At 53.6% G+C, this 18,589-nt stretch overlaps 1 protein-coding gene across 1 annotated transcript in view; it reads left to right on the top strand.

The window, feature by feature from the left end:
* Positions 1-11,230, top strand: part of KCNQ4 (potassium voltage-gated channel subfamily Q member 4) — a 52,906-nt gene extending 41,676 nt beyond the window's left edge. Inside the window, 5 exon segments of the mRNA XM_045897961.3 lie at positions 2,241-2,461; positions 3,429-3,528; positions 6,005-6,136; positions 8,345-8,474; positions 9,047-11,230. Coding sequence (XP_045753917.1) covers positions 2,241-2,461; positions 3,429-3,528; positions 6,005-6,136; positions 8,345-8,474; positions 9,047-9,259 — 796 coding nt within the window. The 3' untranslated portion in view covers positions 9,260-11,230.
* Positions 11,231-18,589: the final 7,359 nt, after the last annotated feature.

The raw sequence follows: 18,589 nt of genomic DNA, 5'->3' as shown, positions 1-18,589 counted from the left end.
CAGGTTTCTTTCCATTTTGTTTGAGCTTTTAGGCTCCAGAGAGGCTGACGTGAGCCATTTCCTGGGCCTTGCCCAAGGAGCTGGAATCCAGGGCCACCCCTGGGAAAACAGTGCCTTCTTACGTTGAAGAGGAGCCCAGGGCCTCTGGCTGGCTGGAAAGTTACAGAACCCCACAAACCAGGCTGGAAGCTCCTTCAACCATCGCAGAATCAGAGCTGGAAAGGGACCTTTCAAGGCCTCTAGTACAAGCCTCCAGACCCCTTCCTCCCCAAGTCCTGCTGAGAGCAAGCTCAGTCTTGCTTGTATACTTCTCATGACAGGGAGGTCACACCCTTCCCCCAGAATGTCATTGGAGTAATGTGCTGGGCGCAGAGATCCGGAGTTCCAGGCCCTTGGCTATGTGTCAGGGCCTTCTCCACCCCCCTCTTGCTCTCCCTCTTGGAGGAGTGGAGGACAGAGGGAGGGGTTGCACGGGCCGGGCGGGTGGGGGGTGCTTGCCAGCATGAGGAGAGCCTGAAGGAATGGCTCTGCAGAGGAAAGTTTGGGAGAGCCAACCTCAAACTTTGGTTGGAATCTCTGGGATGTGTTGAGGGGATCCTGGGCCAGCAAACGGCATGCTGGATTGTGGGGCTGCCTCGTCCTTCCCTTCTGATATCCTCGGGGCCCCAATCCATGACCTATAACTTCTCCCTTCTAGAAGGGCAGAGGTCCCTACTCCTAAGGATGGCCCTACATCCTGGCTGCCTTTCCGAAGGTGCCCCTGGTTTCGAGATCTTCCTCACTTCAGTACCTTGGCTCTGTACTCTGTACCCCATGCCCAGGGTATGGGGGACGCTAGCTCTCATCCAGCCCTGAAACCAGAATCTGTCCTCTGGTCAACTCTTGACCTGAAAGTCCTTGATAGTAGGTGACACAGTCTCCTCCCCCAATCCATGCTACACCTTAGGCCTCCTCCAAGACTGGCTGGTGCTTTCCTGAGCCAGGGCCCTGGACATTTGGGGTGGAAGGGCCCCCAACCTGTCTAAGCCACAGCAGGGAGGCAGTGGTGACACTCCAGGGCATGGGATGGGGGACCTTTGCATACATCCTACTCACACAGTGAGAATATGGTCCTTAAAACTCTTGGACATAGAGTTACTCTACCAGGTATGGCTAACCAGGGCCTGTCCTGGGCAACCTGGGGCCTCCGCAAGGTTTGGGGTTGTGGTGGGGAGTTGGGGTGTGGGAAGGGAGGTCTGAGCACACGCACAGACACGCACATGTGTGTTCCCATGCACACAGACGTGTGTAGGTGTTGTTAAAATGGGGGTTCGTTAGGCAGTGGGGGTTGGGGAGCTGGGAGGGTGAACTCCATCTAGGTAGGCAGAACTCAGGCAGGGGAGACCACAGAAACACAGGTTAAGACCTTCACCAGGAGAGTGGGCACCAAACATGTCCAGGGCGTATATGTGGGCCCAGCAGCTAGACCCACAAGGCCAAGGCCCTCTGCAGCCGGCTCATTGCACCCCTGGGCAGCCCTGTTTATGCTGAAGCCTGTGTGATGCAGACCTTTGGAGTTTTGCAATGTTCTGCCTGCAAAGCTGGACTGGGTCCTAAAGCCCTGACCTGACTGACCAGTGTGGGATCAAAGAGCTCCAGTAGGAAAGGAGGAAAATATACATTGACACATGTAGATACACTAGTACCAGGGTACCCACACTGTCACACGGCATGCACGCATGTATGCGCGCACACACACACACACCCCAACTCCACACAGCCTGCCTCTGTGTACCATGAGGACCTGGAGGCCTTTCTCAGTGTGCATGGCCAGGTGAGCCTCTCCATCCCTCAGCAGCCTGTCTGTGCCCAAAGGGGTGGCCACCTCCACCTCCACCCACCCAGCTGTGCCAGGCCCAGCTCTCCCATCCTCCTGTCTGTCTCTGACTCCCTTCTTGGGTCTCTCTCACTCCTTCCGCTCTGACATCTGTCTCCTGTGCACCCCTTATATCTGTCTGCGAAAATGAGGGGTGGGAGATGGGGGTAGGGAGGGGACCTGCTCAGACTGACCACGCATCAGCTTCCTGTAGGGGTCAGGGTCCCCTTCGCCACACCCTTGTTCCATCCCAGGAAGTCTCCACTTGGTGGAGAGTCAAAACCCAGTAGCCACCCCCAAGTCCTAAGTCAGCCGTGTCCCCACGCACACCCATCCCCAGCTCTGGCTAACGTGGCTCTCTCCCCCACCTGACCTGCCCTGCCAGCAGCCGGATGGGCATCAAGGACCGCATCCGCATGGGCAGCTCTCAGCGACGGACAGGCCCCTCCAAGCAGCACCTGGCCCCTCCGCCGATGCCCACCTCCCCAAGCAGCGAGCAGGTGGGCGAGGCCGCCAGCCCCACCAAGGTGCAGAAAAGCTGGAGCTTCAACGATCGCACCCGCTTCCGGGCCTCCCTGAGACTCAAACCCCGCACCTCTGCTGAGGGTGAGCCCCTGGGGGCCTGGGGCCCAGGACCTACCTGCTGTGGTGGGCGGGGCAGGGACAGAGTCTGGGCTAGGGGTGGAAAGATGGTTCTAGTCTCAGCTCTATAACGGACTGACCATCTTTGGGCACTGGTCTCCTGGTCTGTGAATTGGGCGTCATAACACCTGCTTTGCTGGGCTCAAGACTGTTCAAGAATCTAATGAGAATGCAGAAGGTGGCGCTCGGTAGTGGGGAAGAGTGCAGGCTTTAGAGCCAGGCTGCTGGGGTTTGAATCCTGGCTTTGCCACTTCTTGGAAAGTTACAGAATCCCACAAACCAGTCTTTGGGAGGTGCTGATCTATGAGAGTCTGGGCATGGCTGGTGCCCAGGGCCCCCGCTTCCCTGCCCAAAAGCTGCCTGGCCTTCCACCCTCTCCTGCCCCCATGGAGCAAGGATAGCATCTGCTCTCTGTGCAGTGCACCAGCCTGGGAGAAGCGTTTCTCTTCCCCGGAGACAGAAGGACTTGCTTTCAGGGCCTTCCCCAGCAGCAGAGCTGGGCATGGGGGCCAGCCCCTCGAGCTTCCTTCCCTCTTGGCTGAAGGATAAAGCTGTGTGTGTGATTATGTGCAGAGGTCTCAGGTCCCTTAGTCTCTGAGGCTCACTGTCCTTGTGGGACCAGTGGGCCTTCCTAATTTGCATCAGGCCAAACCAGATGTGCCCTAAAACAACTCCCACTTACCTGGCCACTGGGCAGATTCTTACCCTGACTGGTCAGAGGGCAGATGGGTGTGCAGGAAGCCAGAATTTTCCAACCTGGGTAATGCAGCCAGGGAGGCAGGAGCCTGGTCTGCCTTGTGCCCCCAGGAAGGTTCTGGACCCTTTCTGAGCCTCTACCTCCTGATCGGTATCTCTAAGGGTGGTTCGGCAGGTGGTGGTAGGAGTTGGGAGGGGCCCCTTCTGCTGCCACCATGGGCCCCTAACTTTCCAGAGGGCCCCTCGGAGGAAGTGGCAGAAGAGAAGAGCTACCAGTGTGAGCTCACTGTGGATGACGTCATACCTGCTGTGAAGACGGTCATCCGCTCCGTCAGGTGAGTCTGAGGCCTGAGGTGCCCCCCCCCCCGAATCCGTCTGTCACCCATCGCTGCTCCCCATCTGGGGCCTGCCCTCATGGCCAGGCCTGGCCTAGCTCCCGGGTACACCAGCTGCTGCCCGCCTGGCACCCTTGGCTGAGCAGGCTGGCGGGGACCCTGGAGTGTGGGTGGGGTGGGAGGTGGCATATGGCTCCCAGCAGGGTTTGCTCATCCTCTTCACGGCTGGAGGGCTGGCTGGCTAGGGCGGTAGGCTCGGCTGCCCACCACAGTCCCTCTCCTCCACCCGCAATGTCCTCTCTGCATCTCTCCCCTCCTCCCCCCTAGCTGTGTACCAGCCACTGCCTCTCCCTGCGTCTGTCCTGTGTGCTCTTTCCCTCCAACTCTGTGTCTCAGTTTCATCCTCCTTTTGCTTCTGTGTCTCAAAGTTTCCCTCTCTCCTTGGGTGGCTTGACCTCAGCTTGTCTGTCTCCCTCAGGGCTTCCTCCAGAGCAGTGCTTTTCAAACCACAGGTCACAACAGTTTGAAATCAACTTACTGAAATCAGTTTAGTGGGCCATGGTCAGCATTTAACAGCAACAACAAAAAGGAATAGAAAATAGTAGAGTGCATTCCCCCATAGGAGTGGCAAATAATGTTGATGAAACCTGTTTCAGTTGTGTGTGTGTGTGTGTGTGTGTGTACTGGCTTCTGATGTAAAACATATTTCTGTTTTTTTTTTTTATGATTTATTTATTTGAGAGAGAGCGAGCCAAGCAGGGGGAGGGGCAGAGGGAGAGGGAGAGAGAGAATCCCAAGCAGACTCCCCGCTGAGTGTGGAGTCCAAAGACTTCGGGGGCTGGATCTCACCACCCTGAGATCATGACCTGAGCCGAAATCAAGAGTCAGACTCTTAACCGCCTGAGCCACCCAGGCGCCCCGTAAAATGTATTTCTTATGGTGGGTCTTGGTCAAACAAGTTTGCCAGTCCCTGTCAGGCTGGCTGTACTGGCTGTCTCCCCGCCTTGACAAGAGTGGCCCAGAGTCTCCTGAGCCCCTTAGCCATGGCTCTGGCTTCCACGCTTCTCTGCGTGGAGTCCTGGCCTAGACCCTGTCTCCAGCCTGCCCCTCTGTAGCTCCAGAGACTCCCTTTACGCCCAGGCCTTCCATGCTCACCTCCTCTCCTCTCTGCCTGATGCATCTACCCACAAGCCTCTTTGTTTTGTTTTCCTTGTAAAATCAGAGTGAGCTGGGCCCCTTGCCACTCCCCAGAGAGTCTGAGGCCTCTCCCCACCCCCTTTTTATACATGCTGTCTCTCTCCTCCAAGTGACCAGCTTCTGGAACACATCGCCCGAGCCGCCACCTGGCCCAGGTCAGGTCTCCTTGGTCACCCCCCAGATCCCTCACACCCAGCATGCCCCAAACCTGCTCTTCCTCCCTGTTCCCATTTCAGGCAGTGGCACCACCATCCACCCCGTTGCCTAAGCCATGGGAATTATTCTAGACTCAGACTTGGAACCTTGAAGTCCCTTTTAGTCCTGAATTGCTCCCAGCTGCCCACTCCCAGCTCAGGCCCAGCCCCTGGGTCTGGTTGTCCTGCCCAAGACTCTGCCCCTCTGGAGCATTCCCCCCCACAGGTGGGCAGAATGATCATGCTAACGCAGAGGAAACCCTTCCCCACCACCCCAGCCGCCCATTGCCCAGTCTCTGCCAGGGATTCGGGGCTCTTCAGAGTACCTCCTCCCCCTGCCCGCACCTCCTTTTCAAGGCCAATCTCTTTCTCTGTCTTCTTACATGCCACCCCACCTCCCCAGGTGGATCAACCCCTTAGCTTCACATTCTGTCCCGGCTACTTTGAACAGAATCTCACTCACATGCCTCTATCTGTGTCCAGAAAGCCTTTTTTCATCCCCCTTTTGCCCTTGGGAAGTATCACTATCAAGCCTTGTCCTCTGCTCTCCCCAGCTGAGACCCTCCTTCTCATCATCCCAGACCACTCTCTCCATTCCTTGACATGGCCCTCGTCACCCCATAATTGTGTGTCCTGTTTCCTGTCTGTCCCTCCAGAACAGGGCTCCTGAGACCAGGGTTTGGGTCTGATGCCTCTTGGGTGCCCAGGGTCCAGCACAGTGGTGCTAACAAGCATTTGTGGAGTGAATGCAAAAATGTCTTCCCCCAAGCGGTCTTGATCACCAGTGTTCACAGATGTCTGCCCTGTGTCCCAGCTAGCAGGAAGAAACCAGGCCCGGTCCCTGCGCTCCCAGGCTAATGCTACTGTAGATTTAGACACATTAAAAAAAAAAAAAAAATACCCAAGAGACATCCGGGGCCTAGGGGTGGACTGTGGTGGGGAGGCAGGGAGGCTGGGAGACCCAGCAGAGGCTGTTGGCAGTGACCCAAGCAGAAGGTGCCTTCATGCTAGGCAAAAGGTTAGCAAAGGGATGGAGAAGGGGCTGGAAAAGAATCCCTTCCCGCAGAGACCCCCTTTCCCGGCAGGATCCTGAAATTCCTGGTGGCCAAAAGGAAATTCAAGGAGACACTGCGACCATACGACGTGAAGGACGTCATCGAGCAGTACTCGGCGGGGCACCTGGACATGCTGGGCCGGATCAAGAGCCTGCAGGCTCGGTGGGTGCGGGGGCAGTGAGGCCGAGGCCCCAGCCCCAAAGCGGGGACTGAGGGCCCGAGCTCCCCACCCGCCTCCCGCCCGTGCCCGAACAGAGCCGCGAGCGCCCCCTAGGGGCCGCTGCGGGAGCTGGAGTTTCTGGCCTGGGCAAGGCTTCTGGCTCACAGCGCGCCACTGAGGCCTGGCCCGGCACCTGTCTCGAGCCTGAAGAAGGACCCAGCCGCACGTCCTCTGTGCGAACCCTACTGACCTGCACTCCTCGGGCGACGTCTTTAGATGACTGTTTCCTGGTCCTAAAATAATGGGATTAAAATAATTGATCTCCCATCTCCCAAGGGGATAGGCAAATTGTCTTCAATGCTGCCCACCTCTTGTCTCTGGAACCCTCCCGCACCTCTTCTCTCCACCCAGCATATAGGAAGAATTCTTGCACCAAGACCCTAATCACCTACACTTTGCCCTTCTCCTCTTGTGGCCTGCATTCTCACTGCCCATTCATTCTCTTGTTCTCTTAAGAAATAGTCATTGGGCTTTTATTACTTGCCAGACAGTTGGGCTCTGGTGGAAAGCAAGAGTCCCTGCCCTCATGCAGCTTTTATTCTAGTGGAAGAGAACAGATGATAAATAAGATGGAAACTAGACGATATCAGATGATGATCAAAGCTAAGGAGAAACATAAGGGTTAGGGTGTTGGGGTTTGTGATTTTAAATAGGTAAGAAGGTGACATTTGAGAGAAACAAGAAGAAAGGTGGGGCAACCAGCCCTGTGGCAGTTTAAGAGTTTTCAGAGGGAAGAGCAAAGGCTTGGGCAGGTGTCTGGGGTGTTGTTTTAGGAACAGCGAGGAACCCAACGTGTCTGTTCTGGCCTGATGAATGGCATTTGGACTGTATAAAGCTCCGTGGGCCACTGCACACACGCTGGCATTCATCCAGGGGGAGGTGCAAGCCTTGGAGAGCTTAGAGCAAAGGGTGGACAAGATCTGAGCTGTATTTTTAAAGGAGCACCGTAGGAGGACCTATAAGGGAGCAAGTGTGGAAGTCAGGAGCCTGCCTCAGACATGCAGGCAAGAAATGAGGGGGACTTGGACCGAGGTGGCAGCAGTGGGGGTGGGGAGAAGTATGCAGACTCCAGATAGATTTTAAAGGTAGAGCTGACAGAGTTTTCTGATGGGGTATAAGAGAAAAAAAGAGAGTCGAGGCTGAAGCCAAGGGTTGAAGCTCGAGCAACAGGAAAAAGTTGCCGTTTGTTGACACGGAGAAGGCAACAAGTGCAGCAGGTTTGGCTCAGGTGAGTTGGGAGCTGTTGGGTTATGGGGCCCATTGGACATCTACAGGGAGTGTTGCTCTGGCAGTTAGACTGAGCAGTGTGGACTTCAGAGGAGAGCTGTGGGCTGGAGATACAGATTTGTGTCAACACTGTGCAGAGGAATTGCAAATCGGGAGCTGAAGACGGCACCTACTGAGAGTGCATAGAGAAAAGAGGTCCCAGGAGTGAGCCTTGGGTCCTGCGGTACTTCATGGAGGTAGAGGAGGAACCAGCAAAGGAGAGTGAGAAGGAGAAGTCAGTGAAGTAGGAGGAGAACCGGGAAAAGGTAGTGTTTGCGACCCCACATGAAGGAAGCTCAGGAAGAAGGGTGATCAGATGTGCCGAGTGCTGGAGTGCTGCTAAAAGGTCAAGTATAACGAGGCCTGAGAGTTGATCATCGAATTTAGCAACATGGAGGTCATTTGGGATCTTGGCAACAGTAGTTCTGGTGAGATGGTGGGAATGAAAGCCTGACTGGAGTAGGTTTAAGACAGAGACGGAGGAGAGAAATTGGAGACAGTGGGCAAAGATAAACGCTTTCAAGAATCACGCTGTAAGGGAGAGCAGAAAAATAAGGTGGGACCAGCTCCAGCCTTGTCCACCTTATAATTCGCATTCCCGTTTGGGTCTCTCTTTTCCCAGTCCACCACTTCCCACCTGTCCTCCCACCAGGAAGTTGCTTTATTTGTCATGCTTGTGTGTGGTCCCTCTGCGCGGCTAGTTGGAAAACCCAAAAAGCAGAGGCCCGGCCCCTCCATCCATCTCAGTCTCCATTTGTCAGGACAAAATGGCCCCCTCCCACCCGTGCAGGCTGTGTCTCCCCTTTCAGCAGGCAACCTAGAGTTCTTGAGGGAGGGACGGGTGGCGTGTGTCTGGACCCTTTGACAGTTACTTTCTTCCACAGGGTGGACCAGATTGTGGGCCGGGGGTCCGGGGACCGGAAGGCCCGAGAGAAGGGAGACAAGGGACCCTCCGACACGGAGGCGGTGGATGAGATCAGTATGATGGGACGCGTGGTCAAGGTGGAGAAGCAGGTGAGTATGGGATGGAGTTTCGCTCGTATGGCGGAAGCTGGTCGTCGACCAAGAAGCTCCAGAACGCCGCGGGGCACAGGGAGGGTGCACTTCTCAGAACCACAGCCCAGCACACCAGCCAGGGAGGCCTGATCAGGGCCCACGCGTCCGGGGCCCCACCGGTCCCCGCCCCACAGATAAGTCCCGCCTCCCAGGAAGCCCGCCCACTCCTGCTAGACGACCCCGATAAACCCACCCGCTCCTGCCAAGCCCCGCCTCCAGGTGGCTGTGGTCTCAGATAAACCCGTTCTAAATTTCATCTACTTCCGTGTAAGCCCTCCTCAGATGTCTGTCTCTAGCTCCCGGACTATTCCAACCAATCACAACTAAATTTCCCTCCGGGAATGAACCCCAGCTTCCCACCTTCGTCCCGCCCTCCGGCCAAGCTCCGCCCTTCCGGTCGCACCTCCCGCGGGAGGAGCCGCGTCTCCCAGAAGCGCCCCTTCCCGGCCAAACCCCGCCTCCTGGCCGCGCTCCTCCTCAAGCCCCGCCCAAGCCCCCAAGCCCCGCCTCCAGCCGCGCCCCGCCCCCAGGTGCAGTCCATCGAGCACAAGCTGGACCTGCTGTTGGGCTTCTACTCGCGCTGCCTGCGCTCCGGCACCTCGGCCAGCCTGGGCACCGTGCAAGTGCCGCTCTTCGACCCCGACATCACCTCCGACTACCACAGTCCTGTGGACCACGAGGACATCTCCGTCTCCGCACAGACGCTCAGCATCTCCCGCTCTGTCAGCACCAACATGGACTGAGGGGCTTCTCAGGGGCGGGGCAGCACACGGCCAGCCCCTGGGCCTGGCGCTCGGACCCGCCCCCTGAGGCCTCCGGACTCCTCTTACTTGAACTTGCTCCCTTGCGGGGAGAGAGGCCACATGCAGTATTGAGCTGTCTGGATGGGCGAGATACCCGCCGTGGGGGTGCCAGCGACCCGCCCCATCTCAGGAGCGTGAGATGCCAGGCCACACGGAGGGCAGCAGCAGGGGCTGCCCCGCGGCCTCTGAGCCCCCCCAGTGCCCTGCCCGTTCCATCAAGGCCCTGCATGGCCCGCCTGGCAGGGGCACTGTCCCGGGAGTGGGAGTGGGGCGCTGGGGTCCTGGGCCCTGACCCAGCTTCCAGCTATGCAAGGTGAGGTCTCTGGCCCGCCCTTCGGACCGAGCAGGGAAACCCTCCCGCCAAGTCCCCGCCCCACTTGGGGGTGGGCCCAAGGTGCCCATAGGTACCCACAAGCATAGGACCCTGCCACAAGGCAGTTGGGCACCATATATGCAAACTATGTTAAATATGCAACTTTGGGGACCCCCATGGGGTCCCTCTGCCCCTCCCTTCTTGGGAGATGGGCCCCCAGCAATAGCTGGTCTCAGGCTGCTTGGCCATGACCCCTATCCCTGTTCTTTGGCTTATCACCCGCTCCTCACCCAGCATGGGACCTGTTTCTCCCTTGCCTCCCCAAGGGCAGTGCTTGGGCTTTTCTTCCCATTCGCAGGTATCCCCTCCCAGGGGCTCCTTCTTCCTGCTGGATGTCCACTCCCCTCCTTGGCCCTCCAGACACATTATAGCACAAGTTTCTGTATTTGCCTCCAAATCTCCCATGGACAGTGCTCCCATGGTCACCCAAAGTTTCCCCGAACATGCAGAAAGTCTCACACTCCCTGACACACACGATCACACACCTGGAGATGTGCGCACACAGCCGTTCAGCCTTCCTTGGGCCTCTGCAGCTGATGCCAGTGGCCTGGCCTTGCAGGGTGATGTCCACTAAGAGGAAGCCTGCCACTCCATCTAAGTAGGAGAGGGAGCTCTGAAGTGACCCCAGGCCTCTCTAGGCCTCACCTCCGAGGTTTACCAGCTCCCTTTTCTCAAGAACATCTACTTCTCACTGGTCCAAGAGCCCTAACTGCTGCTTCTGCTGCCCCCAAGGACCCTCCTTGGTGTTCCTACAGCATAGCTCAGGCCTAGACCACTGGGGAGCTGGACAGCACTGGAAAGACCCCAGGCCCTTCTCCAGGGTGGTTATCAGGCCCGCTTCCACTAGACTTGCCCCCTTCCTAGTCACTGTCCCTCCCTGAGAGAATAATAATGCATCTAGCCACTCCTACTTGGCCAGCACGAGCTGTGCATCTGACACTCACAAGCCCTGTTTCCCTGCCTTCTCCACCTCACTCTTCACTTCAGTTGGCAGCCCCCCATACTGGCATAAGTCCCCCCCCTCCACTCCAGGCCCTCAGCACCTCTTTGGTATCCTGACCCTTCTGTCCCTCTTTTGCAAAGCTAATGCAGGGAGCAGGAGCATGATGGGTAGTGGACCGATGGTGACCCTCTGTGGGGTGCCAGGGAACCAGGGGCTCAGGCCCAGCTGCCTGCATCTCATGACTGGGGACCTGCATGCACCAGCACCAGGGCTGGGGCTGGATCTTGCTCAGCCCCCTGGTGCCCAGCCTCTGCCCCAACAGACCCTCTGCATGTGACCATCATGCCCTGGATGGAGCCTGTCCTGGCTCACCTCACCTGCACTGCACTGTCCCCAGAGAGCCACCCTCTAACCCCTCAGAGACAGAGCTGTGGAGAGGGGCAGGAGAATGGGATTACCCTGTGACCAAAGGAGATTTGGGATGAAGCCCTCCCTCCTACGACCGAGTTCCCCCCACAACCCAGTTCTCGGACATGCAAGTACCTCACTTTGTTAACTTATTAACTTATTGGTTTCATTAAAGTTTTCAGTAGGAGGTGGTTGCTTTTCCTGTTCAGTGGCAGTGGGGTGGGGTACCTGGTCTGGGGTTGGGATGAAGAAATTTGGATTAGTCAGCACTCTTTTGGTTGTAAACAACAAAAACCTAATGCATTATAGCTTAAAGAAAAAAAAAAAAAAAAGAAAGAAAGAAAATGGAACCTATTAGCCTGGATAACTAAACCGTCAGGTGGATAGAGTGGTTTTCGGCACAGCTAGAGCTGGGTGCGTAACATGTCCGGGCTCTGCCTTCTGTCTCAGCCTCCCTCTCAGGCAGGCTGACCTCTCATGATGACCCCTGGTACTTACACATTTACCTGCTCTTGGCTTAGGGCCCCCAGTGAAAAGTGAGTACCTGTTTCCTAATAGTTTGTGTCAGTCAGGGTCCACTTAGGAAAACAGAAACTAGGCTAGGTTTTCAACAAGGAGAATTTACAAAAGGGGCTGGATTACACTGCTGTAGGGGGGCTCAAAGAGCAAAAAGAACACTAAGATAGCTGAGAGGGATCCTTGCAGGCAACAGCTGTCTCTCTTAAGGCTGCAGGAATAGGGGAGAGGTTGGGGTTAGCAGAACCCACAGGCTTGATTGCGGGAGTGCTGTAGTGCTAGGGCTCAAGAATCCGGAAAGGGGGTCTGGCTGGCTGGTCCTAGTACCTCTTAGGGGGTACAGTGAAGCTTGTCTGGGAGCGCAGGAAAACAGCTGACGCCTGGGGTCAACTGTTGGCATTAGGCTGCGCCGATAAACTTACAGTCAAAGGAAGAAGGAGGTCTCCGCTCCTCCTGCCTTCCAGCCTTTCCCCAATGCCCCTAATTGTCAAGGCCAGCCAACAGAGGTAATGTGGTTTGCAGAATCCCAGCCTCAGGATCCCAGAGCAGAGTACAGAAGGCTGTGTTTGGGACTAAAAGACCGTAGCTTCATAACTGGCACAGTCCACCCCTATGGGCACTCAGGACCCATATACATCATTCCACACACAGTTGAACCTCCATATAATAACAGTAGCTTCCACCTAATCAGATGAAGCTACCCTGCATATAAATGAAGACACGAACCCTCTCCCCTCAAATAGAGTCCCACCGTCCAAAAGATGTATCTATCTCCAGGAGTTCATCATTGAATCCATATTTGGATGATGTTAATTACTCCTCTAAATCAGTCAGAAGCCCACCTACAACTAAACAGTAAACTGTAGGGGCGCCTGGGTGGCTCAGTCGTTAAGTGTCTGCCTTTGGCTCAGGTCATGATCCCAGGGTCCTGGGATCAAGCCCCACATCAGGCTCCCTGCTCCGTGGGAAGCCTGCTTCTCTCTCTCCCACTCCCCCTGCTTGTGTTCTCTCTCTCTCTGTCTCTCTCTGTCAAAAAAATAAATAAAATCTTTTTAAAAAAATAAACAGTAAACTGTAAAGTTAGCAATCACAATCTTTTTATAAAATAATAGGGGAGAAGGAGGAGGGAGGAGGAAACTAATTGCTTAGTATACAATACACACACACACACACCAAGCAAGGAAGAAAATATGCATAAGTGCAGGACACCTCCTTCTGGTAACTGGTCCCAGTGCCATAGTTGATAGATACTTGTTAGTTGAGTAAGTGTATATACACAAAATATATATATATTTTGCTAATTGGGTAAATGTGTGTATGTATGTATTTGTCATTCTTTCATCTATAATTGCCCTTAGCCAGGACATCAGCTAGTCAGGGTTCTTTACGTGGTAGAATGACCCATAATTAATCCTGGAGGGTCTGAATGTTCCGTGGTCCTGCACAGTTTGGGGTGCCAAAGCTTTTTGCTAACTTTTACTATTGTCTAGGAAGTACTAAGAGGGGCCCGAAGGATCCCTGGGTTCTAGACACAGTCCTCCCCATCCTTACTGTGCACAGCATCCCAATTTCCCTTTGGTGAAGAGGACCAGTCAGACAGCCGGTACGGTAACTCTTTCTTTGCTGGTTTAGTGGCGTGAGAAGTCCAGAATGGCCAGTTAGAAGTTTCAACTTCCAATTCAATGAAAACTATTTCTTCCCTTCCTTTGAGAACAAAGACCTCCAAACGAGTGGAGCCCAACACTGTGGGGACAAGAAGCAAAAGTTCTGTGAGTGGGCCTAGTGGGCTGAATAATCGCCACCCTAGGATATCAGATCCTAATCTCTGGAACCTGTAAATGTTCCCTTATAAGGAAAAAGGATCTTTGTAGATGTGATTAAGTTAATGATCTTGACATGGGGAGATAATCCCGGATTATCCAGTGGGCCCTAAATCCAATTGTAAATGTCCTCTTAAGAGAGGGAGGCAGAGGGAAATCTCACACACAGAGAAGAGGAGGAGGCAATATGAAGACAGAAGCAGAATTGGAGGAGCATGGCCACCGGAAGCTGGAAAAGCCAAGGAACGATTCTCTCCTAGCTTCTGGAGGGAGCACAGACCTGCCGACACCTTGATTTAGGCCCCAGTGAAGCTGACGGTGAATTTCTGACCTCCAGAACCGTGAGACAATAAATTCTGTTGTTTTAAGTCACCCAGTTTATAGTAATTTGTTTTTTTTTTTTTAAAGAATGTTATTTATTTAGTTGACAGAGAGAGACAAAGCGAGAGAAGGAACACAGCAGGGGGAGTGGGAGAGGGAGAAGCAGGCTTCCCGCCGAGCAGGGAGCCCCATGCGGGGCCCGATCCCAAGACCCTGGGATCATGACCTGAGCCGAAGGCAGACGCTTAACGACTGAGCCACCCAGGAGCCCCAAAGATTTTATTTATTTATTTGAGAGAGAGAGAATGAGAGACAGAGAGCAGGAGAGGGAGGAGGGTCAGAGGGAGAAGCAGACTCCCTGCCGAGCATGGAGCCTGATACGGGACTCGATCCCGGGACTCCAGGATCATGACCTGAGCCGAAGGCAGTCGCTCAACCAACTGAGCCACCCAGGTGCCCTTTATAGTAATTTGTTATGGCAACTACAAGAAACTAATCCCGTGGGTTATTTGGTGTAACAGTGAGAGACGCTATTGATTCCTGGAACGGTATATTTTGGCCGTGTTAATGAGGATAAATCACTGTGCCCTCTATGATGGGAAGGACCCAAGGAATCAAATGGCATCAGGTGGCTAGATGAATCCCTACAGAATGATGCTATATTGGGTATTCAACGTTTGTCTCTGCCAATGGTAGACTGGACATAGGGTAATGGCATTAACCTGGGCAGCTTTGGTGGGGTAAGTCCATTTTGTTGAACCTGTAAGTAGTCACCATTCTAGCTACCATGACCACACTGGGCAAGAGCATGTTGGGCCAGCACTGGAGGAGTTGCAGAAAGAGGCCAACTGGTGTCTTTGGGAGGCACCATCTTAGCCATCTGATTATCAAGAGCCTCCCCTGCCATGGGTGCTCTTTGGTGAGATTTCGCATGGGACAGAAATACTTTAACACTCTGTGGCCATTTCTGAAAGTCCATCTGAATACCTCATCCCAAATCCTCTGATTCTGTGCTTTTTAAGTTGCTGACCATGCAGCCAAACCATTAGCCACTGCCCAGAAACCATTGTTGATCCAGTACCAAATGTACTTGGGAACTTGGTGGTGGTGAATATTCCAGCTAGAGAGTGCGGCATGTGTAAGGGTCCAGAGGCACCAGAGAGTGTGGTACAAAGGAACAGAAAGAAGTTCCTGTGGTGGGTCCAGAGAGCAAAGGAGAAAGTGGTGCAAGCTGGGGAATTAGACAGAAGGTCAAGGTCTGCAGGTTTATGATTCCACAAATCATTCCAAAGAGATAGGACTTAACTGTGAGGGCATTGGGGGCCAACTAAAGATGTTAACCAGGGGTGAAACCAGGATAGATTTCCATTTTAGAAAGTTTTCTTCCTCGGATAGAAGATGGATTTGAGGGAGCAAGCCTGGGTGCTCCCAGTTGGAGACTGCTGCAGAAATTCGAGCAGGAGATGTTGTTAAGCTAGACAAGTCCCACAGCATTTCTGTAATTGAGTAAATGTCTGTGGAGCACCTGCTCTATGTCAGGTCCTGGCTCAGCACAATACACAGGATGAACAGACGCAGGAGGCCCAGTTCTGGCCCTGAGGTCATCCAGCCCCTGGGGGAAACAGATGGACAATTACCCAATGCACACGCCGCTCTTTATCTTCTAAGTTTGTCTGGCTCAGCAAGGAGGGTTTGCAGGTGGTTATGGGAGTCCCCAAACAGTCATCAAATGTGGCCTTGCGAGCAGATATGATTTTAGCTTGGTGTGTCATTTATCTACTGCTATGTAACAACTCACCTTACACCTTAATAGCTTAAAACACCAACCATTTTATTTGCTCTTGATTCTGTGGGTCAGCAATTTGAGCTGGACTCAGCTGAGTGGTTCTGCTGGTCTCACCTGGGATCACTAATGTGGTTGCATCTTGACTGGGGCTGGATGGCCTAAGATGACCTCACTCACGGGCTGTCAGCACCCTGGTTGGTCCATGGACAGGATGGCTTGTGTTTGCTCCATGTGGCTTATCATCCTCCAGTAGATCCGGCTGGGCTTCTTCACACGATGAGAGGGCGGAAACAGAAGCGGAGGGCCTCTTAAAGGCTCTGACTCAGGAGCCGTACCTAGCAGTCTGGGACTGCTTAGCTCATGTGGGGTGCTCTGAATCTGTTGCAATTTTTACACTCTTGCAGATCCAAAACCCCCATGCTACCTATTTCCCAATTTAGATAGCTTATTTGATGTACTTTGAACACTTCCAGTTGCTGAAATAACTATTTTCCCTCTGAGAAATTGGGGGGCACACTTTCCTCCTTCCACCCACCTCGTGTGTGCAACAGGATTGTGAAAGCTGCTAGCCTGGCATATGAGTTTACTGGGGCTACAATAAAAAATGCTACAGACTGGGTGCCCTTTTTTTTAAAGCCCCAGAACCTTTGCTACAACATAACTTTCTTGGAATCCCAGTATAAAAGAGAAAATCGGTGCATACACACTGAGCATGTGCCCAGCATTCGGTTGCAACCAAAATAAATCAGATCTGTCTCCATGTTACAGTCTTTAAACATTGTAGTAGATTATATTATCTGTCTGAAAGTCTTTCTTCCTTCATTGTTGCCATGGCTACCTTTGGGTGGAGTATACTTCCCCACCTGCCTTACAGTGGGTTTCGTACAAATAGCGCCTGAGACTGAGTGGTGGGCAGCAGCTTCACTGGGCAGTGCTCTCAGGAGATGCCTCTGTGGGGATGTCAGGAAGGCAGGACAGGGCAGAGGGAGAAATTGATCTGTAATGCAATTTCCACTGAGGCATCTGCTGACCTTCAGGAGCTCTGGAGCTCAGGTAGCTCTTCAGGGTTGTGCCTAATAAATTAAGGGAAGGAGGCAGGCCTTTGTTTCCATTCTTCGGCGATCACTGGCCATGAGCTGCCCCCGGGAGGGCATGACTTTGGGTGAGGCAGTTCCCTATGGCCAGGGGCCATCCCCAGAGGGTGATAGTTGTAAGCCAGCAGCTGGAGAATGGGTGCACAGGCCCTGAGAGGATCTGAGCACCCCGACATCCACTCCACCACCCCAGTGACTTTGTGCTTGGCCATGGGATTTACATTGGCCAGCGGAATGTGGGGGGAAAGGATAGTGTGCTTGTTCCAAGGTAAGGCCATAAGAGGCATGGCAAGTTCTGTCGAGCCTCTTGGTGCTTCCTTCCTCCACCATGAGAAGACTCAGATGGCTATCGTTCCTTCATCCTGAGTCCAGAATGCAGACAGGCGGGGCAGACCTGAACCAGACTCAAAGTCAGGAGTCTAGCTTGACTCAGACAATATCAGCTGAACTGCAATTGACCTATAGGTTCAGGGGTGCTAAATGATACTTGATTTTTAGGCTACTGACTGAGATTTTAGATTTGCTTGTTTCACAGCATTATCTCAGCAAGACCTGATTAAAACAGCTAGTAAGGTGGATTTTACCAGAAGCAGTGAGGTCAAAGGTTTACAATGCGTATCACAAAGTAGAACATTCTTTAAACTCTCCTTACATATCTTTGTTTTTGCCCCAATGGCTTCTGTGGGTATCAGACTCTCCTCCTTCTCCTCTTCCTCCTTCTTCTTCTTCTTGCCCGCACAGCCTCTGAAGTGGGTGGGAGACATGGAGGACTTTCTGGAAGAAAGGAGGAAGATTGCTGGAAAACAGATACCCTGGGAGGAGGATCCTGAGGATCAAGACACAGGCTGCCCTGCCTGCTCAGAACCCGGGTGGGTTGTATCCTTACCATCTTGTCCTCCCTCCCCGCTAGACTCTCCCCTAGCTCCTCTCCTGGACCTTATGACCCATCCCCTACCTCCCCTGCCGCAAGTGTTACTTCAGCTCCTGCAGCCATCACCATCCCCCTGCCCCAGCCTGGGAACCCAGATGATGGATCAGTGCTGATTTGCAGGCAGGGAGGGAAGCGGGGCCACCTGGGTTGACCATCTCCCACCTGGGAATCCTCCCAGTCCCTGTTATATGTCTCCATGGCCACAAGGCGTCAGTAAAGACCTTGGCTTGGTCTTGTAGCTCCAGCCTGGAGCCAGGAAGGAGGCTGAACTTCGGGGGCAGGACACCCTACCATGAGGGCCCATTAGTTAGGATGGGCATGCCTGGAAGAGAGAGAGGTGTGGCAGGGCTGAGCAGTTCACGGCTTGAGAAATGGAGACTCCAGGACTGGGAGAGTAAGGGGCTGTGTTCTCTGCCCTTCATTCATTTATTCCACAATTGTTGTTCATCTCAGCTACGTGTCAAGCATTCTTTTAGGTGCCAAGGCCACTGTGGCTCTCCCAAACTCACAAAGTCCCTGCTCACATAAAGTAGACAGCAGATTACTGTGTAGACAGAAAATAAACTAAACAAAAGCGAAACAAGATAATTTCAGAGAGAGTAAGTGCTCTGAAGTCAAGAAAATGGAAACAGGAATAGTGGCAGCATTGAGGGGAGGCAATTTTAGGAGGAGTGGTCAGGGAAGCTCAAGGAGAAGCGAAAGCCTTTATAAAAACTCAGAACTGCCAAGGCTCCCAGGGCTGGCTGGTCCAACAGTCTTATTTTTCAGATGGGGAAACTGAGGCCCAGTAATCCAGGGAGGAGCCTAGAGCTGAGCCCAAGTTTCTTGACCCCCAGGTTTGTCCTTGGGTGGTCTTCCTTCTCTCAGGTCCTGAACGTGCCCTGTGTCATCCCTGGGAGGAAAGAGTAGACGCGGGGCCTTTCCCAGAATGTGTGGGTTAAACAGGAACCAGAGGAGAGGGACACCTTCAGAAGTCGTAAGTGTAGAAGTAGAAAATACAAACCCTGCAGTGGCAAAGAAGTCCCACAGAGTTGATTTTGATCAACTTGAAAATGATACAATTTCAATACTTTAAAAA

Source organism: Mirounga angustirostris, unplaced genomic scaffold (assembly GCF_029215605.1).
Source record: "Mirounga angustirostris isolate CCGP_5_RB_7025 unplaced genomic scaffold, mMirAng1.0.hap1 SCAF_4, whole genome shotgun sequence".
Classification (NCBI taxonomy): Eukaryota; Metazoa; Chordata; class Mammalia; order Carnivora; family Phocidae; genus Mirounga; species Mirounga angustirostris.
The sequence above is the reverse complement of the archived record's forward strand: the minus strand, read 5'-3'. Positions and strand labels throughout refer to the sequence as shown.